This window comes from Carassius auratus, chromosome 25 (assembly GCF_003368295.1).
Source record: "Carassius auratus strain Wakin chromosome 25, ASM336829v1, whole genome shotgun sequence".
Taxonomy (NCBI): domain Eukaryota; kingdom Metazoa; phylum Chordata; class Actinopteri; order Cypriniformes; family Cyprinidae; genus Carassius; species Carassius auratus.
In genome coordinates this window covers 8,992,053-9,019,949 of record NC_039267.1, presented here as the reverse complement: position 1 = coordinate 9,019,949, position 27,897 = coordinate 8,992,053, and the positions used below count along the sequence as shown (strand labels likewise).

At 37.5% G+C, this 27,897-nt stretch overlaps 1 protein-coding gene across 1 annotated transcript; it reads right to left on the bottom strand.

Moving 5' to 3' along the window:
• Positions 1-134: 134 nt before the first annotated feature.
• On the bottom strand, positions 135-26,761 carry muc2.1 (mucin 2.1). Its single transcript, XM_026201824.1, has 45 exons — positions 26,666-26,761; positions 25,895-26,156; positions 25,689-25,803; positions 25,339-25,429; positions 25,053-25,174; positions 24,706-24,931; positions 24,456-24,581; positions 23,995-24,109; positions 23,596-23,734; positions 23,358-23,471; positions 22,846-22,912; positions 22,560-22,697; positions 22,299-22,463; positions 21,882-21,976; positions 21,497-21,623; positions 20,568-20,823; positions 20,412-20,464; positions 19,906-20,006; positions 19,643-19,794; positions 19,000-19,138; positions 18,798-18,902; positions 18,329-18,508; positions 17,953-18,198; positions 17,692-17,848; positions 17,332-17,466; positions 10,476-11,163; positions 7,401-8,456; positions 5,288-6,731; positions 4,488-4,662; positions 4,003-4,250; positions 3,740-3,923; positions 3,407-3,614; positions 3,146-3,321; positions 2,901-2,970; positions 2,615-2,715; positions 2,455-2,486; positions 2,169-2,346; positions 1,979-2,083; positions 1,824-1,864; positions 1,570-1,692; positions 1,389-1,487; positions 1,005-1,133; positions 857-896; positions 656-779; positions 135-541 (listed from the first exon to the last, which is right to left on the bottom strand). The coding sequence occupies exons 1-45, from the start codon at positions 26,736-26,738 to the stop codon at positions 325-327; spliced, it is 8,937 nt and encodes a 2,978-aa protein (XP_026057609.1). The 5' UTR covers positions 26,739-26,761; the 3' UTR covers positions 135-324.
• Between the last annotated feature and the right edge of the window lie 1,136 nt (positions 26,762-27,897).

The following is a 27,897-nucleotide window of genomic DNA, read 5'->3' as shown; positions in this document are numbered from 1 at the left end:
TGTAGCTCAAAAAGTAGATTGTGTCACTAGTGCCATGATCTGCATGGTGTAAATAATAGTATATATGTATATACAAATATGTGATCATAAACTAAATCTAAAATGTTCTCAGTACAAGAATCAGTATGAATGCGTTTAGGTTTAAGATGCTTTTATTGATTTTAATTTGAAACACAAGCAAAATAGTATGCATTTAAGAAAAGAAAAAGGAGATCTATAGATAAAGTTTTAGAAGCATTAAACAAAGCATGTGCAAATTTCCAAACAAGGTTTTCATAGAATTCATATTTCAGTGACTTCGTAAGGATGATTTACTGCTGCTGCTCATGGAAGTCCTAAGCTGCGTTTTCTTTGACTGTCTTCAATGAGTATGTGGCCCACTCCTGGTCTATGACAGTTAGTTCTTCTACAGGCACACTCCTCAACATGGATGTACATGTAGGCCACTGTGTCTCCGTTTATGCAACCAAGATTCACTGTGCGATTACTTGAGCGAGTGGCCTGGCAACAGGTACAAGCGGACAATCCAGGTTCAGTGTACCTACAAATGTGAGAGAGAGAAAATCACATGTAAACCATTTCAAACTGGTCACTTATGAGTTTCTGTTTAAGTTAGGATGCCAGTTCTGATGCAACAGAGTCTGTGTCTACTCACCTGCTAAAACTAGCACAGTCTCCACCACAAAATGTCAGGTCCATTTTCTTCTCTGACTGACAGTCATTGTGATTTATGTAATCGAGAACGGTCTGTACCTGACATCCCTTAATTTGGTCCGAACCTTCAAACACATACAATTGAATACACAAAGACAATGCAGAAATCATTTCTTTAAATAAAAATAAAAAAAACACTCACAAACTTTGCAGCAGCCATCAGATGACAGCTGGACGGTGCCCTGTAGAGCAATTCACAAAAGCAGAATGTCAACACTTTGTGATTTAATCACCATGATCAGTCAATCTAACATGTAAATGTGTGTTTGTATGATGCACAAAGTACTGACAGGCTGGCAGTTGGTAATGTTGAAAGGAGGACACTGGACTGTGTGTTTGTTGGTGATGAATTGTCCATTAACTTTAGTACATGTGATTCTATCACAGCCCTGATTTGTCGAGGGCAAAGTCTCTCCTTCCTATGAACAAAAAGAGAACAAGGTCAAATTCACTGCAAAAATGTTAGGCTTGCTGGGAGGAATTACTTTTTTTTTTTTTTTTAGGGAATAATGGCTCAAAGTTGGGTCTTTTCCTCACACAAGTACTGTAGTAGGGTAGACTATGTTTTTTAAATTTATAATTAATTTAACTTTTGAACATCTATTCCTTTAAGTTCCATTTAACCTGAATATTCCACACCTCAAAGCAACTGAACCTTTTACATTTGACTTTACCTTCAGTATATGATCGACGCCATTAATACTGACAATGCAGTGAGTTTGCACACACTTTCCACAGCAGTCGTCAGGGTTCGTATCAAGATATTCATAACCCTGTGAAAAATGAACAAATTAAGTCAATGAAATTATACTCAGTCCTGAGACAAGCTGATCAGAAGCTTGTCTTGCGACTTACAGGATCACATTTTTCATTGCACTGCACAAATCCACAATTGATCTTGAAGAACTGCGTTTTAGGATCCACGTCCCATGTACAGCTGCATTCCTGGCAGTCAACAACGGGGATGTCTGTACCAGGCTAGGGGAAGAGATGGGAGAGAAATGAGCATGTAAAGCATAATTATATATATATATATATATATATATATATATATATATAAAACTTTCTGATTTTTTTAAGTAGCCTATTATTACAGTAATTTTATTTACCTGATATTCCACATTTTTGTGGACGCACACTTTTTTTGGCTCTAAGGAGGCAAACAACAAAACATAATACATAATGATATTACAGACACCATCTGAGACAATAATAAGCATACAAATTTCACAAAAATGAACTGAAGTGTGAATAATAGCAATACCGCATCTGATTACTGGACAGCATTTTCCATCAGGCACTTCCAAGACTGGTGCATACCCGACTGCACACTTTGTATCCATAGGTGGGCACATGTTGACATCACAATCTACATCATATAAATCAAAAGGAAGATGTGAACCCAAACCAAAAAAACTGTACTCTTGAAAAATAAAAAACCTACATAAACTTACTGCAAACTTGTTTGCTGCAGCATGGGTCTGAAGGATCAGTGACATTGACCAGCACAAAGCCAGGCTCAGAGCAGCTCGCGGGGTTCACATCAGCACACTTCTTGGGCTTACAGTTTATAGATTTGCTGGCCTTCTCACAGATACACTCCTCACAGTTGTACTCAAAAACTTCATCAAACTGCATCAAAATATCAAGAGAATACAAGTACATTTTTTGGAATTACTTGAAGTTAAAGCTCTTGAATAGAGTAAACAGCTAAATCGAAACTGTTAAATACCACCATACCTCACGTGGTGTTCCAGAGGCATCCAGGCATCCTAAAAACAAAAAAAAGGAAGAAGAAAAAAATAACACAGATATGTTATTGAATAGCAGCTAAGAAAAAGGCAATTTTTTTGTACATCTCAATAAGCATGCACATAAACTTGAATCGAAGGCTTCTCACCGCATTTGTTCACACAGACTCCTGACTCCTTGTTAAAGAGCAATGAGCCATCGGGACAGAAGCAGCCCTCTGTGGGCACTTTAATTGTGTTCTGTCCAGGTCTGCAAAGTATTTACCTTTTTTATTATATACATATCACCTGAGATTCTTTCCAATAAACATCTGCAAAATAATACTGTTTTATTCCCTGTCATATTCCCACCCCTCATTATACAATACTAAAGCACTAAACTTTTATATTCACAAATATTTAAATTATTTAAAAAATGTTGATAAATGTGCATACATATCAGCACAGGTTTGTGGCTCAGCTGGACCACAAGGATTGAAGACTTTATCTTCTGGACATTCAATATCTGGGAAATAAAAGACAAAAACTACACTTACACACAAACTTCCAAAAGTCTGGATCACAAAGAAAATCTGATATATAAAAACAAATTTAAAGTCAGAAATGTCCAACAGAAAGTTAAGGGTTTTGGAAAAACCTAAAGAAACAGTATGATATAAAATTTATAAAATGCAACTTACTGCAAAGGTTAGTGTAGTTCCTCCAGTGTATGCAAATCCCTAATTGAGAGCAAGACCTTGCGTAAGTCTGCAGACTGGTACACACCACGGCAGGGTTGCTCATATGACAACTGTCATATTCACATGCTGTAAAGAAGTTATCGGGGGACATATGGGAATGGCATGCTTCGAACACCCTGAGAAAGCAAAGGTAGTACATATCATTTTGGATGCTCTGTATATTAAAATTTATAATAAAACCACCATACAGAATCCACTCACTCGCTTTTGAGGAGATTGCAGTCAGGATTAACTGGGCATGGCTTAGATGTAGGTTTGTCACCCCCAACAGGAGGTAATGCAGTAGGTGGAGTGCAAATATCACCATTCACACCACTGGCTGGCCAGTAATCTGCCATCACTGCACAGTCGTCCACCAAGATCCCTCCAGGGATCATGCAATCATCAGCCTTGTTGTTGTTGCATGTTCCTTAGTGAGAATTAATTTGTGATTTAGAGTGATTTAGATGGGCAATGCATAAAAACAAATCCCTCATATACTATCCACACTTTGATGTCACCATCCTCACAACATAGGAGCAGTGGCTGACTTACCACAGTGACCTTGTGTGTTGTTTCCAAAAAGCTGGAATGGCAGATTAACGCCAAAACCAGTGGCTCCAAATGTTATATTAACACCCAGCAGTGGAATACTCAGGATCAAGTCTAGACCTGAGCTTACAATTCTCACTCCATTACGTGCATGTGGTAGTGGTATCTTTACGTTGTTTTCAAAAACCTGTTATGACAAGAGAATTTACGGATAATTAGTAAAGCAGACAACACATGTTATTCATTCCAAATCTAGAAAGTCTCACCTCTAGGTCTGCACCTCCTATGAGATTGTGATTTGTGAGTGTTATGACTAGTTTGTTGTAAGACACAATTATAGATCTGGGACAGGATACACGCTCAACAGGGTCACAGTAGACACTGTCGATGTAGATCGCCAAATGAAATTTAGGCCTGATTTCCTCCATTAATACATAAGTGCAGTTTCCTTGATAACTGTAGAAGTGTCCATCAAATGTGATGTAATGCGGGTCACCCCAGCCTTCACAAAAGCCTATGATAAGAAAAGGGTGAACAATAAGAAAAACAGCATTCAGTTTTTTTTAACTGAACAAGTTACTTGACTTTGGTAAACACTACAGCCCAAAGTACTTTCAGCTTGTACAACTTACACTACTTACAGCTTGTTCCAGTACTAAGAGTTAAAATATTGAGCTTGACAGTACATCATTGCTATTAATTTCAATAATTATGGACACAAATATAAGAATTTCAATTCCAGTTTACTCACAGTCACATGCATAATATTGGCAGCAGCCATGCTCATCATAGACAAGCACTGGTTCTTTGCCATTTTCACAGGTGATGTTCTGCAGTGGAGGGCATTCAAATGGGATAATTTCGATGATGTTGTCTTCTATGCACCTCGCCATATAGCAGTCACATAAGTAGAAGGTCTCATTGGTCTGGTGATAATGAGAAAAGGACTAGAATTAGAAAGCCTGATATGTGTAAAATTACAATGTAGTGTATGTTATTCCCTTGGAATATTTAAATGATAACATGGATACTTATGAAAGTACATTCCTCCAGTAGAAAAAAATTACACTACATGAAGGGGTCATGACATGGAGAATCAAAATGTTCTTGATATTAACACATATAAGAGGTTACTCTACAATAATATGTTTCAGAACTCAAAATTAACTGCCCAGTTTAAATTATGAAATATTTTCTGAAATGCTCAGATTTGAAATCGGGAGAATTGTGATGTCCTCAACCCGCCCCTTAACACACATCATATGTAATTGTATGTAATCACGGAGGTGTGTTCTGAATAAGTTATGTCTGTTTATCAGTCACAACAATTGTGGCAGCGTTGTTTAAATTATGACTGGCTTGATATCTGATTTTGGCTCTAACATATATGTCCTTAGCACAGTGTTTGCCATCTTGAGTATCAAAATACATGACCTCTTTGATGTAAAAAAAAAAAAAAAAAAAAAAAAAACTGTATTAACTAACTTTAAAATCTGAAACTGCATTTCATGACCCCTTGAAACAAAAAATTAAATAAAGTATATTAAATACATTTTTGTCCCATTCTGGACAGTCGTAAGGTGGAGTTGGTGTTGTTTCTGAAACTTGTGATCCAGGTGTTATTGTTTCTCCAGTAACAACACTTATTGTTTCAGTTGTTGATCTAGACTGTGTTGTTGTTGGTGTAGGGGTAGATGATGTTGTTGGTTCTGGTGTTGCTGTAGTAGATGCTGTAGAAGTTGTCGGTGTAGGGGTAGATGATGTGGTAGGTTCTGGTGTTGTAGTAGACTTTGTTGTTGTTGTCGGTGTAGGAGTAGATGATGTGGTAGGTTCTGGTGTTGTAGTAGTAGATGTAGTAGTTGTTGGTGTAGGGGTAGATGACGTGGTAGGTTCTGGTGTTGTAGTAGACTTTGTTGTTGTTGTTGTCGGTGTAGGAGTAGATGATGTGGTAGGTTCTGGTGTTGTTGTAGTTGTTGGTGTAGGAGTAGATGATGTGGTAGGTTTTGTGGTTGTTGTTGTAGTAGACTTTGTTGAAATTGTTGGTGTAGGGGTAGATGATGTGGTAGGTTCTGGTGTTGTTGTAGTAGGCTTTGTTGTTGTTGTCGGTGTAGGAGTAGATGAAGTTGTAGGTTCTGGTGTTGTAGTAGTAGATGTAGTAGTTGTTGGTGTAGGTGTAGATGATGTAGTAGGTTCCGGTGTTCTTGTAGTTGACTTTGTGGTAGTTGTTGTTGGAGTAGATGATGTGGTAGGTTCTGGTGTTGTAGTAGTAGATGTTGTAGTAGTTGTCGGTGTATGGGTAGGTGATGTGGTAGGTTCTGTTGTTGTAGTAGATGTTGTAGTAGTTGTTGGTGTAGGTGTAGATGATGTGGTAGGTTCTGGTGTTGTTGTAGTTGTTGTAGTAGATGTTGTAGTAGTTGTCGGTGTAGGGGTAGATGATGTGTCACCTTCTGGTGTTGTAGTAGTAGACGTAGTAGTTGTTGGTGTAGGTGTAGATGATGTGGTAGGTTCTGGTGTTGTTGTAGTTGACTTTGTGGTAGTTGTTGTTGTGGGAATAGATGATGTGGTAGGTTCTGTTGTTGTAGTAGATGTTGTAGTAGTTGTCGGTGTAGGGGTAGATGATGTGTCACCTTCTGGTGTAGTAGTAGTAGATGTAGTAGTTGTTGGTGTAGGTGTAGATGATGTAGTAGGTTCTGGTGTTGTTGTAGTTGTTGTAGTAGATGTTGTAGTAGTTGCCGGTGTAGGGGTAGATGATGTGTCACCTTCTGGTGTTGTAGTAGTAGACGTAGTAGTTGTTGGTGTAGGTGTAGATGATGTGGTAGGTTCTGGTGTTGTTGTAGTTGACTTTGTGGTAGTTGTTGTTGTAGGAATAGATGATGTGGTAGGTTCTGGTGTTGTAGTTGACTTTGTGGTAATTGTCGGTGTAGGGGTGGATGATGTGGTAGGTTCAGGTGTTGTTGTAGTTAGCTTTGTGGTTGTTTGTGTAGGGGTAGATGATGTGTCACCTTCTGGTGTTGTAGTAATAGATGTTGTAGTAGTTGTCGGTGTATGGGTAGGTGATGTGGTAGGTTCTGTTGTTGTAGTAGATGTTGTTGTAGTTGTCGGTGTAGGGGTAGATGATGTGTCACCTTCTGGTGTTGTAGTAGTAGACGTAGTAGTTGTTGGTGTAGGTGTAGATGATGTGGTAGGTTCTGGTGTTGTTGTAGTGGACTTTGTGGTAGTTGTTGTTGGAGTAGATGATGTGGTAGGTTCTGGTGTTGTAGTAGTAGATGTAGTAGTTGTCGGTGTATGGGTAGGTGATGTGGTAGGTTCTGTTGTTGTAGTAGATGTTGTAGTAGTTGTCGGTGTAGGGGTAGATGATGTGTCACCTTCTGGTGTTGTAGTAGTAGTTGTTGGTGTAGGTGTAGATGATGTGGTAGGTTCTGGTGTTGTTGTAGTTGTTGTAGTAGATGTTGTAGTAGTTGTTGGTGTAGGGGTAGATGATGTGTCACCTTCTGGTGTTGTAGTAGTAGACGTAGTAGTTGTTGGTGTAGGAGTAGATGATGTGGTAGGTTCTGGTGTTGTAGTAGTAGATGTAGTAGTTGTTGGTGTAGGGGTAGATGACGTGGTAGGTTCTGGTGTTGTAGTAGACTTTGTTGTTGTTGTTGTCGGTGTAGGAGTAGATGATGTGGTAGGTTCTGGTGTTGTTGTAGTTGTTGGTGTAGGAGTAGATGATGTGGTAGGTTTTGTGGTTGTTGTTGTAGTAGACTTTGTTGAAATTGTTGGTGTAGGGGTAGATGATGTCGTAGGTTCTGGTGTTGTTGTAGTAGACTTTGTTGTTGTTGTCGGTGTAGGAGTAGATGAAGTTGTAGGTTCTGGTGTTGTAGGTGTAGATGATGTAGTAGGTTCCGGTGTTGTTGTAGTTGACTTTGTGGTAGTTGTTGTTGGAGTAGATGATGTGGTAGGTTCTGGTGTTGTAGTAGTAGATGTTGTAGTAGTTGTCGGTGTATGGGTAGGTGATGTGGTAGGTTCTGTTGTTGTAGTAGATGTTGTAGTAGTTGTCGGTGTAGGGGTAGATGATGTGTCACCTTCTGGTGTTGTAGTAGTAGACGTAGTAGTTGTTGGTGTAGGTGTAGATGATGTGGTAGGTTCTGGTGTTGTTGTAGTTGTTGGTGTAGGAGTAGATGATGTGGTAGGTTTTGTGGTTGTTGTTGTAGTAGACTTTGTTGAAATTGTTGGTGTAGGGGTAGATGATGTCGTAGGTTCTGGTGTTGTTGTAGTAGACTTTGTTGTTGTTGTCGGTGTAGGAGTAGATGAAGTTGTAGGTTCTGGTGTTGTAGGTGTAGATGATGTAGTAGGTTCCGGTGTTGTTGTAGTTGACTTTGTGGTAGTTGTTGTTGGAGTAGATGATGTGGTAGGTTCTGGTGTTGTAGTAGTAGATGTTGTAGTAGTTGTCGGTGTATGGGTAGGTGATGTGGTAGGTTCTGTTGTTGTAGTAGTTGTCGGTGTAGGGGTAGATGATGTGTCACCTTCTGGTGTTGTAGTAGTAGACGTAGTAGTTGTTGGTGTAGGTGTAGATAATGTGGTAGGTTCTGGTGTTGTTGTAGTTGTTGTAGTAGATGTTGTAGTAGTTGTCGGTGTAGGGGTAGATGATGTGTCACCTTCTGGTGTTGTAGTAGTAGACGTAGTAGTTGTTGGTGTAGGTGTAGATGATGTGGTAGGTTCTGGTGTTGTTGTAGTTGACTTTGTGGTAGTTGTTGTAGGAATAGATGATGTGGTAGGTTCTGGTGTTGTAGTTGACTTTGTGGTAATTGTCGGTGTAGGGGTGGATGATGTGGTAGGTTCAGGTGTTGTTGTAGTTAGCTTTGTGGTTGTTTGTGTAGGGGTAGATGATGTGTCACCTTCTGGTGTTGTAGTAATAGATGTTGTAGTAGTTGTCGGTGTATGGGTAGGTGATGTGGTAGGTTCTGTTGTTGTTGTAGTAGTTGTCGTCGGTGTAGGGGTAGATGATGTGTCACCTTCTGGTGTTGTAGTAGTAGACGTAGTAGTAGTTGGTGTAGGTGTAGATGATGTGGTAGGTTCTGTTGTTGTAGTAGATGTTGTAGTAGTTGTCGGTGTAGGGGTAGATGATGTGTCACCTTCTGGTGTTGTAGTTGACTTTGTGGTTATTGTCGGTGTAGGGGTGGATGATGTGGTAGGTTCAGGTGTTGTTGTAGTAAGCTTTGTGGTTGTTGTTGGTGTTGGGGTAGATGATGTGGTGGATTCAGGTGTTGTTGTAGTAAACTTTGTGGTAGTTGTCTTTGTAGGGGTAGATGATGTGGTACTTGAACAAGGGATACAGCAGTAAACACGTATTTCATAGTCAACACATTTATACGGCCGGGAATTCTGTTGTTCTTTCTTACACACCAATCCATATGAAACATTGCAATGGGCAACTTGATTTGAATGATTAATATAATCATCAAAGCTCATGTCAGGTTGGCCCACAGCCCTACATTCAATATCTATTGGCTCTTCGCAGATCTCTTTTCCACTTTCTGCAATGTTTTTATAAGTCTCCAAGTCATCACCTCCTACTGCAGGATTATATACGTTAAACCAGTCAGTCCACCAACATATCATACATGATGTTGTAGTGGAGGATTCTGTGGTAGTTGTCGGTGTGGGTGTAGATGATGTTGTAGGTTCAGGTGTTGTAGTAGTAGACATTGTAGTAGTTGTCGTTGTAGGAATAGATGATGTAGTAGGTTCTGGTGTTGTTGTAGTAGTTGCTGTAGTATATGTTGGTGTAGGAGTAGATAATGTGGTAGGTTCTGGTGTTGTTGTAGTAAGCTTTGTGGTTGTTGTTGGTGTTGGGGCAGACGATGTGGTAGGTTCAGGTGTTGTTGTAGTAAGCTTTGTGGTTGTTGTTGTTGTAGGGGTAGGGGTAGATGATGTGGTAGGTTCAGGTGTTGTTGTAGTAAGCTTTGTGGTTGTTTGTGTAGGGGTAGATGATGTGGCACCTTCTGTTGTTGTAGTAATAGATGTTGTAGTAGTTGTCGGTGTATGGGTAGGTGATGTGGTAGGTTCTGTTGTAGTAGAAGATATTGTAGTAGTTGTCGGTGTAGGGGTAGATGTGTCACCTTCTGGTGTTGTAGTAGTAGTCGTAGTAGTTGTTGGTGTAGGTGTAGATGATGTGGTAGGTTCTGGTGTTGTTGTAGTTGTTGTAGTAGATGTTGTAGTAGTTGTCGGTGTAGGGGTAGATGTGTCACCTTCTGGTGTTGTAGTAGTAGACGTAGTAGTTGTTGGTGTAGGTGTTGATGATGTGGTAGGTTCTGTTGTTGTAGTAGATGTTGTAGTAGTTGTTGGTGTAGGTGTAGATGATGTGGTAGGTTCTGGTGTTGTTGTAGTTGACTTTGTGGTAGTTGTTGTTGTAGGAATAGATGATGTGGTAGGTTCTGGTGTTGTAGTTGACTTTGTGGTAATTGTCGGTGTAGGGGTGGATGATGTGGTAGGTTCAGGTGTTGTTGTAGTTAGCTTTGTGGTTGTTTGTGTAGGGGTAGATGATGTGTCACCTTCTGGTGTTGTAGTAATAGATGTTGTAGTAGTTGTCGGTGTATGGGTAGGTGATGTGGTAGGTTCTGTTGTAGTAGTAGATATTGTAGTAGTTGTCGGTGTAGGGGTAGATGATGTGTCACCTTCTGGTGTTGTAGTAGAAGACGTAGTAATTGTTGGTGTAGGTGTAGATGATGTGGTAGGTTCTGGTGTTGTTGTAGTTGACTTTGTGGTAGTTGTTGTTGTAGGAGTAGATGATGTGGTACTTGAACAAGGGATACAGCAGTAAACACGTATTTCATAGTCAACACATTTATACGGCCGGGAATTCTGTTGTTCTTTCTTACACACCAATCCATATGAAACATTGCAATGGGCAACTTGATTTGAATGATTAATATAATCATCAAAGCTCATGTCAGGTTGGCCCACAGCCCTACATTCAATATCTATTGGCTCTTCGCAGATCTCTTTTCCACTTTCTGCAATGTTTTTATAAGTCTCCAAGTCATCACCTCCTCCTACTGCAGGATTATATACGTTAAACCAGTCAGTCCACCAACATATCATACATGATGTTGTAGTGGAGGATTCTGTGGTAGTTGTCGGTGTGGGTGTAGATGATGTTATAGGTTCAGGTGTTGTAGTAGTAGACATTGTAGTAGTTGTCGGTGTAGGGGTGGATGATGTGGTAGGTCCTGTTGTTGTTGTATTAGACATTGTTGTAGCTGTTGGTGTAGGGGTGGATGATGTAGTAGGTTCTGGTGATGATGTGGTTGGTTCTGGCGTTGTTGTAGTAGACTTTGTGGTAGTTGTTGGTGTAGGGGTAGTTGTGGAAGGTATACATTCCATCACACACATCTGTTTTTGCTCATCAAAAATAGGCTTATCCTCTGGACATTTTGGATAACATCCTGCATAAATAAATAAATAATAAATAAATACATAAATATATATATATAGTATAGCACATAAATCATCAGTTTCTAACGGGTGGGTCATGATCACAATGTTTTGTGAATTACTTGCAAGAGACATTACTGTTAGTTGAATTATTATACAAGTGCTATTATTTCATTACTTTTATTATATTTACAGGTGCATCTTAATAAATTAGAATGTCATGGAAAAGTTCATTTATTACAGTAATTCAACTGAAATTGTGAAACTTTTTAATTAAATAAATTCAGTGCACATAGACTGAAGTAGTTTAAGTCTTTGGTTATTTTAATTGTGATGATTTTGGATCACATTTAACAAAAATCTCAACAAATTAGAATAATGGTGACTTGTTAATAGGCATGGGCCGGTATGAGATTCGTTTGAGATATGCATTTGAGTATACTTTTGAAACTGTGCGGACGCTGAATGTAAAGTGTACCCGGGCCTTAAGTTCAGCCACCCTACACACACACACATGTGACTGACTGCTCCCTTGCACTAACAGGAGGAGTAGGGGTCAGTGTTACTCTCTGCATTGCACTCAGCCTGAGGGAAAATATGGTTTTGAAACCATGACATTTTCAAATCGCAGTATACCTTTAAACCGGTAATAGGCCGATGCCTACATGCCAATCAGCTAATCAACTCAACACCTGCAAAGGTTTCCTTCAAAACGGTCTCTCAGTTTGGTTCACTAGGCTATCATGGGGAAGACTGCTGATCTGACAGTTGTCCAGAAGACAATCATTGACACCCTTCACAAGGAGGGTAAGCCACAAATATTCTTTGCTAAAGAAGCTGGCTGTTCACAGAGTGCTGTATCCAAGCATGTTAACAGAAAGTTGAGTGGAAAGAAAAAGCGTGGAAGAAAAAGTTGCACAACCAACCGAGAGAACCACAGCGTTATCAGGATTGTCAAGCAAAATTGATTCAAGAATTTGAGTGAATTTCACAAGGAATGAACTGAGGCTGGAGTCAAGGCATACAGACGTGTCAAGGAATTTGGCTACAGTTATTGTATTCCTCTCGTAAAGCCACTCCTGAAACACAGACAACGTCAGAGGCATCTTACCTGGGCTAAGGAAAAGAAGAACTGAAATGTTGCCCAGTAGACCAAAGCCCTCTTTTCAGATGAGAGCAAGTTTTGTATTTTATTTGGAAACCAAGGTCCTAGAGTCTGGAGGAAGGGTGGAGAAGCTCATAGCCCAAGTTACTTGAAGTCCAGTGTTAAGTTTTCACAGTCTGTGATGATTTGATGTACAATGTCATCAGCTGGTGTTGGTCCATTGTATTTTTTGAAAACCAAAGTCACTGCACCCGTTTACCAAGAAATCTTGGAGCACTTCATGCTTCCTTCTGCTGACCAGCTTTTTGAAGATGCTAATTTAATTTAAATGCAGGATTTGGCACCTGACTACACTGCCAAAAGCACCAAAAGTTGGTGAAATGACCATGGTGTTGGTGTGCTTGACTGGCCAGCAAACTCACCAGACCTGAACCCCATAGAGAATCTACAGGGTATTGTCTAGAGGAAAATGAGAAACAAGAAACCACAAAAATGTAGAATAGCTGAAGGCCACTGTCAAAGAAACCTGGGCTTCCATACCACCTCAGCAGTGCCACAAACTGATCACCTACATGCCACACCAAATAGAGGCAGTAATTAAAGCAAAAGGAGCCCCAATAAAGTATTGAGTGCATGTTTTTTTTATTTTTTTTATGAAGTTATTTCTTATAAAGTATTCTGATTTGTTGAGTGAATTGGTGGATTTTTGTTAAATGTGAGCCAAAATCATCCCAATAAAAAGATCCAAAGACTTAAACTACTTCAGTCTGTGTGTATTGGATTTATTTAATACAGAAGTTTCACAATTTGAGTTGAATTACTGAAATAAATGAACTCGACACGACATTCTAATTTATTGAGATGCACATGTAGTTAAATAATATAACTTAATTGCATACTTTATCAATAACAAAATTACATTTCATTAGATCACTTTACTAGAAATTTTAAAATTTCTAAGCAGCATCTTCACATGCATGCGTTGTAGTACTCTCATGAATGGCAGCGGGCGGTGATGTGGAGGAGAAGAATTGTTGAATAAAGTCATTAGTTCTTTGCGCACAAAAGGTATTCTTGTAGCTTCATAAATTACAGTTGAAGCACTGATGTTGCATGAAATATTTTAACAATGACCTCACTACGTTTCTGGGCCTTGGAATATTTATTTACATTACTGTCCATGGAGGAACAGAAAGCTCTTGGTTTCATCAAAAAAATCTTAATCTGTGTTCCGAACATGAACAAGGGCTTACTGGTTTGGAACGACATGAGGTTGAGTAATTAATGACAGAATTTTCATTTTTGGTGAAATATCCTTTCTTAAAAAGGGTCATCACATCATAAATCAAATTTGCCTTGATCTTTTGATCATTGTATTTGCTCTGTGTACCATTAAATCATTCTGCATTTTTCACAGCTTAAAGCATCCTGTTCAGTATAAAGAAAGCATTAATTTAATCAAAAATGGTCTGTTTGGATATTGGGTGGCATTGCAAGACATTGCAGCCTTTTCGTCCCTTAAATAGGATCATTATATTATATATAATATATATAACATTGAATACTGAAATACATTATCTCAAAGTTGGTAACAAATGTTACAAGGTATAATGGATTGCACTTTATAGATAATTACTGTGCTTTTCTTTTCATTGTAGTTTGCTCTGATGTTAAATGGACAATTATTTTGATATCTCTGATGGTATAGTGCATTGCACTTTATGGATTTTTATTGCACTTTTACATTGTAGGCTGCTCTGATGTTATCTCGTTATTATTTATAACAATGAGTCTCATTCATGAAACACGAGCAGAACTAATTTTTGTGTAAATCGCATGTAAAGTGGTTCTGGCGTAAATTTTCGGATTCATTAAAACGTTCGTATTTTCCAAATGTTAGTTGGTATGAAATAAATCTACACCTGCTCCCAGCCACGCGTAAATAGTGCGTTTAACGTCTGAACGTTTTGCTCATTAAAGAGCCACACAGATGGGAAATCAAAAATTACCTGTATTACAGTGTATGATGTAGCTGTCCAAAATTGTAAACAATGTGCAAAGTAATTAAACCAAAACGTACACGATTTATAAAGTTATTGGCTTCTAAATTGAGGAGTCGACTCTGAATCGCTGAAACGAGTCGTTATAGATTACAAATCTTTTGCCCATCTCTATGTACGTCACTAGGAGCACTTTGCATAATAATCTCCGCCTACCATCTTGGGAGAAACGGAACTCTGACCTGCCCCACCCCCCCACACAGACGCTCTGGTTGGTGTGATAGCATCATGTCGAGGAGACAGTGTGTTTTTAATTGTAAAGGCAGGTTTGTTTTATTTTCACTGCCAAAAAATGAAGATCAGAAGAAGCAATTTTTGCCACAATAACAGAGCAGTACAACAAATCCCTTTTGTTGTGTTCACAACATTTCACTGATGACTGCATTTCTAATCTCGGTGAGTACAAGGCGTGATTTTCAAAGTGTTTTGCCATAAAAGAGGGCTCATTACCAACTTTATTTAGACCAACAAGCATCTCCGAATCACAACGCTAAGTATGATTATGAAGTTATGTGTTTGTTTTCTCCCGAGCGTCTTATAAGTATGTGTGCTGTCTGCAGCCTTTCTCTGATCTGATCTTCATTTACAAACACGTCATTAAAATGAAGTGTAACTCCGTGAATACTCAACGAAGAGACATGAGAGAGATATCTATAGAAAGCTTGACATGTCTTCTTTAAAACTAAATAAGTTCTGCTAACAGATATTCTGTGATGAAGTAATCCATATGAAAACAACGCGATGTCCGTTTTTCACGTCTCCCTTCATTATATCTAATGTGACCACACCCCCGCGTTGAACGCGCTATTCAGATTCAAACTGAAGCGCGCGGCTTGAATACGGAACAACCAATCAAAACTGACTATGTTAGTTGACCAATCAGAACACAGTAAGGAAACTGAATATTTTGAACAGCTTCGCGCGAACCGTTTGGGGATCTCTGAGAATTGAGGTAATTTTAAAATTATATTTTGACAAAATGACAATGTTTTTTAACCCTGGATGGATTTAAACCTATTGTACAGGACTTATAAACAGTGATAGGAAGCTTAGAATTTTCATCTTACTGGCTCTTTAATACGGTTGCATTTTAATTCATAATTGGGTACATATTTACACAGCATTTTGAAAAAATATTATATATAGTAATTACATAAGGTTTTTATTTTCACTTCTGGGACTGTTGGATTAACAGATGAAACTCTATTAACAGCATCTGTAATATGCTGCCAAGCTTCCTTTTTTTCTAGGACCTGATACGCCACTATATACGCTTGAAAATAAAACGTGGCGTTTTGAATGAACTTCTGATAATAAAACTTCAATTTCTGCAGCTGAGAAATTTTAATTTTTCATTCGCTTTTGAGAAGACATGTTGAAATCCTTCGTTTGGTGAAACAATATGATGCTCATAAATAGTTGTCAGTCGGATTTAATGGGCGGGATTTATGGTAATTGAGAATGAGAATGAGCGTGCACGTGCGTCCCATTTACGACTGATTGGAATTCATTAACACACACACAGATTTCACTATCACATCTGACGTTTACGAAGTTTTTCTGAATCAGGAGAAGAGTTTTCGGTAAGTCCTCTTTACGCGCAAATCACTCACATATTTACTCGTATATTTACGAATGTTTCATGAATGAGACCCATTGACTATAAATAAATAATAATAATTTGATGAATTGATACATTTCTTTATATACAAACTGATTAGGTGGTGGGTCCATCATGACACACATGAAATTTTTTTTTTTAGTGCACTTCCCCAAACCCACACTACAAACGAATCAAAGAATCCTATAAAACCCAGTAATGCTTAAAGATTATTTGTGTCAATCTAAATGGTACAACAATCTCTTAAAGCTTTTTTTCTAATTTTGTTAAACATTTTCATTTCATTAACAACATTATTACACATGGACCTTTTCTTTCCTTAAAAAAAAAAAGTTCTGCTATTGTAGGCAAGGCTGTCACAATTTCTCAATTTAATTAGAGTACTTGATTGAAAAAAAAAAAAAACCTTGACTGCATTTTGTCTGTGTTAAAAATACCGGAAGTGGCACATTCCATGGACAAGAATCCATGAAAAGCATTATTAAACATTTATCAAAGGCTGCACAAAATATTAGAACCATTTAAAAATCATAATACAGCAAAATGTGATTGTGAATTCACAAAGGCTGAAATAAATATATGCACTTTATTTATATGCATGTAGGTTATGTGCATCTCAGAGGGGCAGTAAATGCTGCCCTGCACAAACAGTTATCATTTACATGCGTGGACCATCTGCTCTGAGTTTGCATGTTTTGATGTCCACATGTCCTTGTTCGAGAAATTACAGTGGCTGTAGCATTTCTATCATAAAGAAGTGGCCAAATATTAAAGATTAAGTGAGCATTTGAATTAAATGTTTAAACAAGGATTAGACCGCACTCCAAAGTGTAAAAACGATTGTCAGGCTGTTGACGGCCTCTACAGGCATTTGATATATTGTACATAAAGTAATGATTAAAATGCTTTATTACACTATGTATTTTGACTGTTTTGTTAAATAAAACTATGATTACTTGCTCTTGAAATTGTATTTGAAACAATTAATATTGCCTCATTGCTACTGTATATGTATTTTAAGTCTTTTTTATGTCTATTGTTCTCTTAAGTCTATTTTTATTACTACAAAAAAAAGGATCAAATTGCTACATTAATCATCATAATAATCGACAGATAATTACTCAGTTACCAAAATAATCATTAGTGACAGCCCTAATTTTATGCAATTTTTTTAAATAATAGGCTAAACTTTGCTAATAACGCTAAAACTAAAATATAATTCAATTTAACAAAAAAGCCTTGGATAACTTGCCTTAAAATTTTGCATCTTCAGAGGCTGAGCTGTTCAAAAACTAACAAAAAATGTGTGCACAGTGCCAGGCAAAAAGGAGGTCAGAAATATGCAGTGTGCATATCAGTCTTGTGCACTAGCGTGAACCAGATGCCAACTCACCTTCCAGATGGGGTAAACTGTTATCACTGCAGGTACCATTAAGGTTGAGACAGGTTTTGTAGCAAGGTGTATGACAAGGACTGTAATGCCATGTGCAATCTTCCGTTCCGTTATTGTAGTAGTCACAGTACACAGCTGACAGAGAAACATGGACAGAAGTATTAATGTGTACATTTTAACTAAAAGAAATGCAATAAAACTGCAGTACATTATTAAAGGAAAGAAATCGCTTCAATGAATGACCTGGTGATCAATGTATTCACATTATCTTTTTTGTGAAAACACAGTAGCTGAAAATTCAGAATGAATCACATTAAAAGATTACAGATTAAGACGTGCACTAGAGTTAAATATGCTTACGGCAGATCTCAGGTGTTCTCCAGTTCACACAAACATCTGCTTCATTGCAGGCTTGAGCGTAAGCTGCAACAGCTGTACAGAAGCACTCACAATCTCCACCTGTGTCACATGCACATGAGTCCTTCACACAGTTCTCATAATATGGGTTTGGATCCACCTGTAGGAACATGCAATTCCATCCTTAAAAAATATGTCATATTTTTAGATACCACATTATGGAGAATTCCATTTACTGACTCTCAGAAGTCTTTTCAACTGTACCTTTTTATGGCACACTATGAATGGACCCTTGATGTCCTTGATGATGCTACATTGTATTTTTGCCCATGTCTCTCGATTGGGGGTCTCATGACATGGGTTGTAGTCTGGTTTTGAATCCGGGCAAATGCTCGACACTTTCCAGCTGTCTACAAACTCCAGGACATTTGAAGTTGGCAAATTTCCCTGGGTGGTAAAGTCATCTTTTCCATTTCCATTGAAATTTCCACACAGACCACAAACGTCTCCCTGTCAAAAAGCAATAAAGCACAGATGTTGCAATACAAATAACTCAAATTCAGGGACTGTTGAAAACTGTGTGGAAGTGTCAGTTCAAAAAATATAAAAATTAAGCTCATGAGTCATAGCTTCAACTCACCATGTGCTGAGGTTGCAGAATGATGCGGACGGTGGTTTTGCGGTCCCACAAAACTGTCAGTCCAATGTTAGCATCAATGACAAGGTACATCCCAATGTTCCTCTTAGTGTACTCGATGTTTGGACCACTTTCAGTATCAATGGGTGTTACAATTCCATCAGAAAGCAGCAGCAAAGTCCTCTGTGAGAGAGAAGTAAAAGAAATACAAATAAAAACAGTTGCAAACATTGTAAAACAGTTACAGAATCAAGTGACAGACATTGTTTCTATATTTTCTTTAAATGTTGAAAAGGATGGGAGGAAATCCTTCACTGGCCTGTTAAATGATAAAGTTTGTGCACTATTATTATCTTATACCTCATGTAACAATAACTTTAACCTGCTGAACAGCTTAACACATTTTATTATTCTCTGAATGCACCACACAGTATTGAATATAATACTATGTGACCTACATCTGTGGCCTTACCCCCAAAAGAATCTTGACAGCCTTTGAACAAGTGGTTCCTGTTGTTCCACAAGGCATATTCTCAGTGATCACACGAAAGTTGCCAGTTTTATCTCCACACTTGTCCTGCAAAACAAGAGAATGTAGTATGTTGCCTCCTGAGGGAAGAGCTTTATTTATTTTTATTTTTTTTTAAGTAAAGCCTCTGATCAAATGCACATACCTGAGCAGCAATATAACTGCAATCTCCCCTAAAGCCGAATCTTCGCTGATCAAAAGTTCTATAATGTCCACTGCCGTAAATGGTGCATATGCCTGGACACTTATAATGTGTACATTTCCATTTTCCCCGTTTGCAGGTGCTGTAAATATAGAAGGAGACTCAAATCTTGTGTGGTTCTACAGTATTATACTATAGATCATTAAAGGCCAGGTTGTATTTCCTTATTATTTAAGGGTTTTAAGATAATGTTACTTTATTGTGAAAATGGTAATGGCTATTGTTTTACACTTTGTTATTATTGTTTACAAAAATAAAACCGTTCTTTACTTTAAATGAAATAAACTAACTAAAAAAAATATACACACACACACACACACACATATAATTTTTTTTTATTTTATTTAATATTTGTATTTAATTTTCTGATGTGCACAGTTTAATCTGAAGTACTATAAAACAATTAAAACTGAAATAAAAAAAAATAATAAATACTATATTTTTTTAAAAGTAGTTTTAAAAATACTAAAATAACAAACCCAATATTACTTATACTTCTACATTTTAAAATATGAAAAAAAGCAAAATATCATTAAGAACTATAATAGTATATTAATTATACTAAAATAACACCGGTTTTACAGACCATTGATTGCAATCTATGGTTATCTCAGCTCCTGGTGCATAATACTGTCCATCATGTTTACACGGGCAGTTGTCCGGTTTAACACAGTGCCCTCTCCCATCATCCAATAGACCAAAAGGACACTGGCAGCCAGACTGACAGTCCAGTGAGAACTGGAAAGAACGAAATAAAACCTTATTTACAAGCAAAATGCTGATATCCACACAAGTGTTCGACTTTGGGAAAGAAAAAGAGAGAAGAGATGTTAGAATCTATAGACTCACACAGTCAACTTCCTGTTGCAAACATGTCTTTGCACACCCCAGTCCATGTTCATCTGGAGCTGCTGTACTGCAGTTGAAGAAAACCTTCGGAGGGGAACATCCTGCAAAATATATCAGACGCAGACACTGCATCATTCTTATACTTTTTATAGCAGAAGCCATATTCAAAGACTGTTTACAACAGACATCAAGCAATTGTGGAAAAAATAACAATTGTGAAAAAAGTTAACTTGTGCAGCATCATTTATATTTGCATTCTGCCAGCTTGTTGTCTAACATATCAACACTGGGCATTAAAAAAATCCATATTAATTAACTACTATTTATTGTTCTCTGTTTGTTGGTTATTAAAACCTTGGTATGCCAGTTAATTTCAACATCACATTTGACTAGATAACTATGCCTATAATCTACAGATGCCATGGTAGTCCAGTACTAGTGATGGTAGTCTATATAAACCAAAAACAAACTTAACATTTGCAGTAGATGAAAGTAACTTTTCATACCCAGAATTTGGGTTTTCCAGGAACGACAATGAAGTTTTCCATTCATGCAAACACTGGACAGAGAGATAAGATCAAATTGTATATTAAATTCATAGTTTTTTAGATTTCTTGTATAACTACTCCACTAATACCCACAGTATATATGTATTCACTTACCAGTGTTCTTCCCTAATGGTGACAGACTTGCCGGGATGAATTTTCTGTCCGTTGTTGTAACATGGGCATTTTTCCATAGGTACACACAGTCCGTTCTCATCCTGGTAGAGTCCCTCTGGACATGCGCATCCGTCAACGGGCACAAAGTCAACGCTGCAGCTTTGGCGCTCAGAGACGAGAGACAGACAGGTACGCTGACAGTTCTGCAGCTCATAGGAGTAGTTCTGGGAGGCCGGGCAATTCTCTGTATATTTCTCTGTGAGGATCAGTTTGAAAGGGATTGTGTCTTAAAGATGCATGTAGCAAAATTAAATAAGCATTCTTCTAATCTTCTAGCGTAGAGAAGGGATTTACACTTTTTCTGAGACACCCAAATATGATGATCCCACATGTAAAGGATGCCCTTCCTAAAATGTAAAGGCAGCTATATAGATTTATATACTACACAGTGTGTGAAAAATGGTAAGCATTATATTATAATATTAAGTTGGCATCAACTTCATTAACACTGAATTAAAATTAATATTACTTGTAAAATATTTACAACACTAAAACGCATGTTTGAGCTGTCTCAGATGAAAATATCTTGCTCTGACACATCTTAAAATATGTCAGTGTCAAGATGCACATCTGTAATTCTTTTCTTCTACGGCATTTTTGTAAAAGTTGCGTAAATATCTTGATTTAACTAAGGCCTAGTCCTGGCTTAAACTAAGCCCCTTTTGTGAAACTGGGTTTTGAAATTATGTTCAAATCTATTTAATATTACATTTTTATAATACAGAGAATAGTGCAAAGAAAAGAAAAGTATACTGCAAGGAATGTGAGATTATGCATAACACATAATGACAGTAAACTTTTTAAAAAGGCTTTTTGTTTCCCCCTCATCCATCCATCTACAGAATTAATATAATTTTCAGCCATCTTACTGCACACGATGTCTCTCCAGCCTTGGAGCATTATTCCTTTAGCTGCACATGCTCGGGCATACGAGGAGAACACTGTACACAGACAGTCCTCACTCTTCTCACAGGTACAGCTGGAGTATTTGCATCTCTGAAAATACATAGACACATTGTGTCACTGCATGTTGTGGAAGCTGGGATAAATTGAATTACATTTGTGCTAGATTTAAAGCTAAATAGAAATATGCAATTACAGCACATTCAATTAATAAAACTGAACATGTAAGAATATTAATAAATACTATAATACAATATAAATTATATTAAATGAACATTGGGTTGCTTAGTTGCAAAAGGTTAAGAAAATGCTGCTTCTCTGTATATAATCTGCTACTGTTTCAGATCATACTTTGTAGTAGCTGTCTGGATTGACAGTGTTGTGACATTTGGCAAAAAGGCTCTCCTTGTCCTTCATCTTGGAACACCAGTACTCAGCGAAGTGCTCTAAAGGCATCATAAAATACGGCAATTTAATTAAAACTCCTTCTTGAAAAGAAAATGCATAAATGAACAGATATAGCATCAAACATGGGCAACCCGTAATTTTGTGTGGAAATACTGGCCGGTGAATCCGTATTGGAAGAATACTGACACCTGTTGATGTGATTTTTGATCATATGTGACCACCTGCTAGTGCTCTTGATTGCTTCCAAATTAAATTACTATCTAATCCACTTATAAACCCTTTGGTATATGTATAAAACAAGATGAATACAGAATTCGTGACTTTGCCACAATTGACTTTGGGAAGCAAAAAGTCTCTTACCGCTGTCACTGCTGTAGGAGCAGGGGTCGTCCAGTCTCTCAGCACGGTCGGGGCAGTTGGATTGGGCTTTCCAGGCATTTGCGAAGGAAACAGCGGTACCCTCCACCATTCCTTGAGGGGTCGTCAGGTCATCTGACAGCACTTTGTTAAAATTTCCACAGATACCTGCAGAAACAAACAAAAGCCACGACATTGGTTTTCCTGATGAATTCACTTTAAAATGTAGATGTTTTTTCATGCTTTTTAAGACCGAGGTCTCACCGCAAGTCTTGCCCTGGAAGCTTTGGTCCACAGTGATGTAGACCTGCATGAGAGGCACCAGCTGTACCTGCACCTGCAGCCCAAAGGTGGTCTGAAGCATGATGTGAAACGATGATGGCATGAACACCGTGAAGTCAGCTGAGAGAAAAAGAGTTGAAGAGTTTGAAAAGGACTTCATATATATATATATATATATATATATATATATATATATATATATATATATATATATTAGCAAATGTGCTCTAAAACACGGAAAATATGTTAAAAGGTTCTTCTGCCTCACCTGTTATGTAAGGAAGTGAAATTTCTGCATTGTGTTGTACTGTCCCATCAGCTTTAATAATCAGAGGCTGAAGAAGAAAGATCACCACCATAGTTTTATTTTACACAAGCTACAATGCTTTTCAATTTTATTATCATCTTGAAAATGCATCACGTTTTCCAGAAAATGTTTAAGCAGCACAATTGTTTTCAACATTGATGATAAGAAATGTTTTTGCAGCACCAAATCAACATGTCAGAAGGATTTCTGAAGAATCTAATGGCACTGAAGATTGATAGCTCATACATTTTTAATCATAGGAAAATGGTACGTTCAAATATATTACAATAGAAAACAGTTGTTTAACAATATTGCTGTTTTGACTGTATTTGCAATCAAATAAATGCAGCCTTGGTAAGCATAAACATTTGAAACATTTCTCTGACCTTAAACTTTTGAACAGCACCGTAACATGTACGTCTCATTATTCACAAAGCCAAATTTACAAGATGGAAGTAGAGAGGTATACTCACATTTTTCATGTCGTTGTCAAACAGCACCACAACAGACTTTAAACAGGTGTCAGTTTGATGACTAAAACATGGAACAATCAGACCTAATATGATGAACTTGGACTCCTTACAGTCCTACAAAAACAAATGCAGAAGTTGACATTTATTAAGAATTTATTAAAGCATGTATAAGATCAGCCATAAATCCCAGCATGTCTTAGCAATTAAATAAGGTGTTGTTAGTAACTAAAACACATACTTTTGAGAGCACATAGTTGCAATCTCCATGGAAAGTGAATTCTTTCCCGTCAAAGGTGGTGAAGTGAGATCCTTCCTCTACTGTGCACAGGCCAGGGCCGGGAATAGTTGTACAGATCCAGTTTCCCTCCTCACATATACTGAGTTACATAATACAATTACAAACAGATGTGGAAAACCATGAGCTTCAGATGCCAACTTGGTAAATCACATTTCTCTATATTTATATATATTTATAAAACTGCCATTTTTCCTATTCATCCAGTGTCATCATAATTCAGCATTTTGTCTCAGAATGTGCAGTTTACAGTTATATTGATAAATATACATATTTTTATTGTATATGAGTAGTAAAATACATGAAAGGTGTGTGAAAAATGAGTGAAATGTGTTTTCTTACCATTCTTCCTCATCTTTGCGTAGGATCTCTCCTGAGCTGTAGACACGGTCATGCTTGCACTGACACTTTTCTGCTGGGATGCAGCCCGTGTTTGAGATGTCATCGAACACAGTTCCTATAACAAAAACACAATACATCAATATCAACTTTATGTGGTTCTTAAGAACCAAAAAAAAAAAAAAAAAAAAAAAACAATAAGAACAGTAATATTATGAAACACTATTACAACTTAAAATAACTTATATATATATATGTTGAAAACAGTTGTGCTGCTTACTCTTTTCAGGATTCTTCAAAAATAGAATCTTTTGAAACATTCAAAAGCTATCATTAAATTTTTTTTTACTATAACTTTAGATCAATTTAAAACATCCTTGCTGAATAAAAGATTCCTTCTTACTGATCTCAGACTTCAGAACAGTAGTTCATAATAATTTGGATTATATTATAGTGGTACTGACCTGGCGGGCAAAAGCATCCATCAATGTTGTGTTCCTCACACAGTTCATTTGTGTCTTTGTGTGAGCATGTGTCCATACAGGGAGAGCCACTTTCAGAATGTACCATATTGTAGGGGCACTTCATGGCTGCATAGGAATACAAGACACACAGAGTCTTTACAACTGCTATTAATAAGCAATGAAGACAAAGGAACCGCTCAAGAGAGAAAAATCCTACCATTTTCACCAGAATTATCAATGCATTTCTTACCACAGAAGTTTGCTGTCCTCCAGGACGGTGGAGTTCCTCCGGAATGAGAGCACTGACGTGAATATTCAGACAAAGTCGCACAAAGCGCAGAGGTGCTGGTGTCTTCATCTTCAGGTTGGCTCGAGCAAATATCATTCATACAGGCCTTGATATATGGCTCTGGGTTCAAAACCCAGCTACAAGAAGACCACTTTTCATCCTCCAAAAGATCTGCACAATTTGCCCGCTGTTGTGAAAAGGACGTGGAAAATCTTGAAGGTCCATATTATGTAACACTGCTAGAATTCTGAGTTGCTGTTGTGACTATCAATTTAATCTGGAACGATCAGCTCTCTTCAGTAACTTACAAATTTTTCACATTTGTCAACCACATTTTCCTCATCGTCGCTTTCAAAAGGATCTTCACAGACGTGTGTTGGGTTGGGAACTCTGTGCATATTACCGAACTCAGCATAGCCAACCCTCCGTCCTGTTAAGGAATAAGACAGACGCTTGATCTTGGATATTGTTAAAACTCTTGGAGATTCATTAAACTAGGTATCCATGTGGAATAATCATTTATACTGTTCATAATTGGTCAAATAATCACTAATATAGAGAAAAGTAATAAATCAGGCTGTAAAAGTGACTTACCAGATTCAATGAATTCACTATAAACTGGAACTCCATTGAAGTCACCACACAGTCCACAAGTCTGATTGGAATATTTGGAGTCTAGTTCCACCTAACAAAGGACCACACAAAAATGCACTGTTAGATCATTTGATTTGATCAGAGCAAGAGAAACCATGGAGTAAGGAATATATATATATTATCGCAAACTCACAAAGTTCTTTATAAACAATGAACCTCTAAGAGTGAGAGTGTTAGGAAAGTGTGAATTGCATGAATCATATATTTTGATTCTTGAGAGTTGGCAGCCCTGGTTAAAGATGTAGTTTCATAAGAGTTGTTTTGAGCTCATAATGAGCTTATAAACTCACCATAACAGCATCCTCTTTGTTCCACATGACAGTGATGCCCATTTTGGAATAGAGTCTGGTGTAAATTGTGTTCTCTTCCACAAGGATCCCTGCGACATGCACGGGCAGCGTTACTCTGAACAAGAGAAAAGATATCAATGAAAGACTGACCAACCAGAATACCCGTTTAAGTCTTTTACAGCTGGTTGGGTTCCCCAGAATCGTACTTTTCTCCATTGACCACGACCTGTTCCTCTGTGAACTCAACGCCAATGTCATTGATGGAAATGGACACCCTGCTGATCTTTGGGCCAGTGCTGTGTTCTGTTCTCTTCACGTGAACTGAGAACTGGCGGATGAGGCTTTGGCAGTCGGAGACCAGGTTATACTCGCACATCCCTGGGAACTGATACAGGTCTCCATCGAACGTCTTGAAGTGGAAGTTTCCCCACATGCTACAGACGTTGTTGCCATGGTTGCTGGGATAGACTGCACACAAAATGGGCGAAAACAAAGAAATATGAAAGTTTGACATATTTTAGAAAACGTTTGAGAGAACTTGAAGTAACTTTTTGAAACAATTGAAAATATTTAGTAAATTCTAAGGCATCAATGACAGTATCAGATAGTATCAGGTTCAGGTTTCCTTCTTTCCAGATGCTGATATCAGATGCTGATATCAATGCTGTTTTTAACCACAACATCACGCTATTTGACAAGATAGAATCATCTTTATGATCTTTAATTGAAATTCATCTTTGCACCAACACTGCCATGGTCAAAGTTATAATCCTAAGGAAACATATCATGATTAAAAAGAAATTAATTTACAATTATTTGAAAATAAGAGAAAGAGAGAGAGAGAGAGAGAGAGAGAGAGAATTTCAAATATAAAAGCTTCCAAATCTTATACTGATTAATCTAAACTTAAATAATTAAACGAGACAGATGAAACTCCTCGAGAACCATTTCAAGTAGGAAAGTTAACTCTTATATACCTGTCTTTGAATCAACCTGAATGCCGGTAAGGACCAGAAGCAGTGTGCAGACTGTAGATGCTCTCCAGTCCATGGTGGGAGATGAGAGAGGTCTACAGATAGAGCTCCAGTACTGTGGGATTCCTTTTCATACCCTCTTTTATATCATTTCTCATTCACCTTTCACTCCCCACCCTGCAGGGAGGGTCAACCTGCTGCTACTAAAGTCCAGTGATGGCATGAGTGTGTGTCCATGAGGGCGGCAGTTACCTCTCTAAATGATGTTTGATGAGATGTTTAATAAAATTGATGTAATGAACATTATATTTACAGCAGGGTGTGAATAATTTACAACTTCTGTGTATATGTATGATGAGGATTAGTAAAAATAACATTCACCGATAAATCCTGCAAAATAAATATACAATACATGATTAATAATTCATTTAGCAGCTGATAAGGAGAATGAGATGAGGACTAATAGTCTTGTGTAAATAAGTCTTAAGTGTCCGGAGTTACTTTGTAGACATCCATATGAATGTCTCAAGAAGGATATGACCATAAATGTGTCAAATTAATCAAATCAAGCTTGCAGCAAAATGGCAGTACATGTGGAGTGACCACATATATGATTGCGTCTGAGGTTTGAACATCCTGTCTGTGATGCAGATAACTTGACGCTCAGCATCTTTGCAGGTACACAGGTGTGTCTCAATCTCCTGAATGCCACCTGTGCTTTCGTGAATTAAAACAAACTGACCATTCACCATCTGGCAGTGCTCATATCCTGATCCTTTTCTTGATAAAGATTTTAGACTTGTGAGAAATGTGATGTCATGCATAACCATTTATGGCTACTTCTTCAGCTATTTTTTCAAGCAAGGCTGACCCTGTAGACCTTTCCAAATCTGGAAATTAAACATTAGTCATCAAAAAGTTCTACAGTATTTAAATAAAATAAAATAAAAATAAAAAAATATTAAAATTAGATTAAATTAAATTAAATTAAATTAAGAGTCTTTGGGGACATTTCTGATTGTTGTTTAGTTGCTGTAAAAATAACCACATTGATACAGACAGAATTTAGACAAAATTATGTTCATAAAAATAAATTCAAACCTAATAATAAAAAAATGAATAAAAAATAAAATCAATTTATGAATATATGGAAATGTTAGACCCCTTTCAACTTTAGAAAAATAATTAGTTAATCCAAAAATAAAATGTTTATATTTGGTAGCTTACTAATTTTA

Bases quoted from the DNA above. Each gene is read 5' to 3' on its own strand.
- muc2.1 (XM_026201824.1), bottom strand. From the start codon at position 26,738: ATGGACTGGAGAGCATCTACAGTCTGCACACTGCTTCTGGTCCTTACC. The intron at 19,795-19,905 runs GTGAGTCTATAG...CGTTCTTTCCAG, and splicing joins TGCAACAGGAAGTTGACTGT to TTCTCACTGGACTGTCAGTC. The intron at 4,663-5,287 runs GTATTTAATATA...CATTATCACCAG, and splicing joins GTCCAGAATGGGACAAAAAT to ACCAATGAGACCTTCTACTT.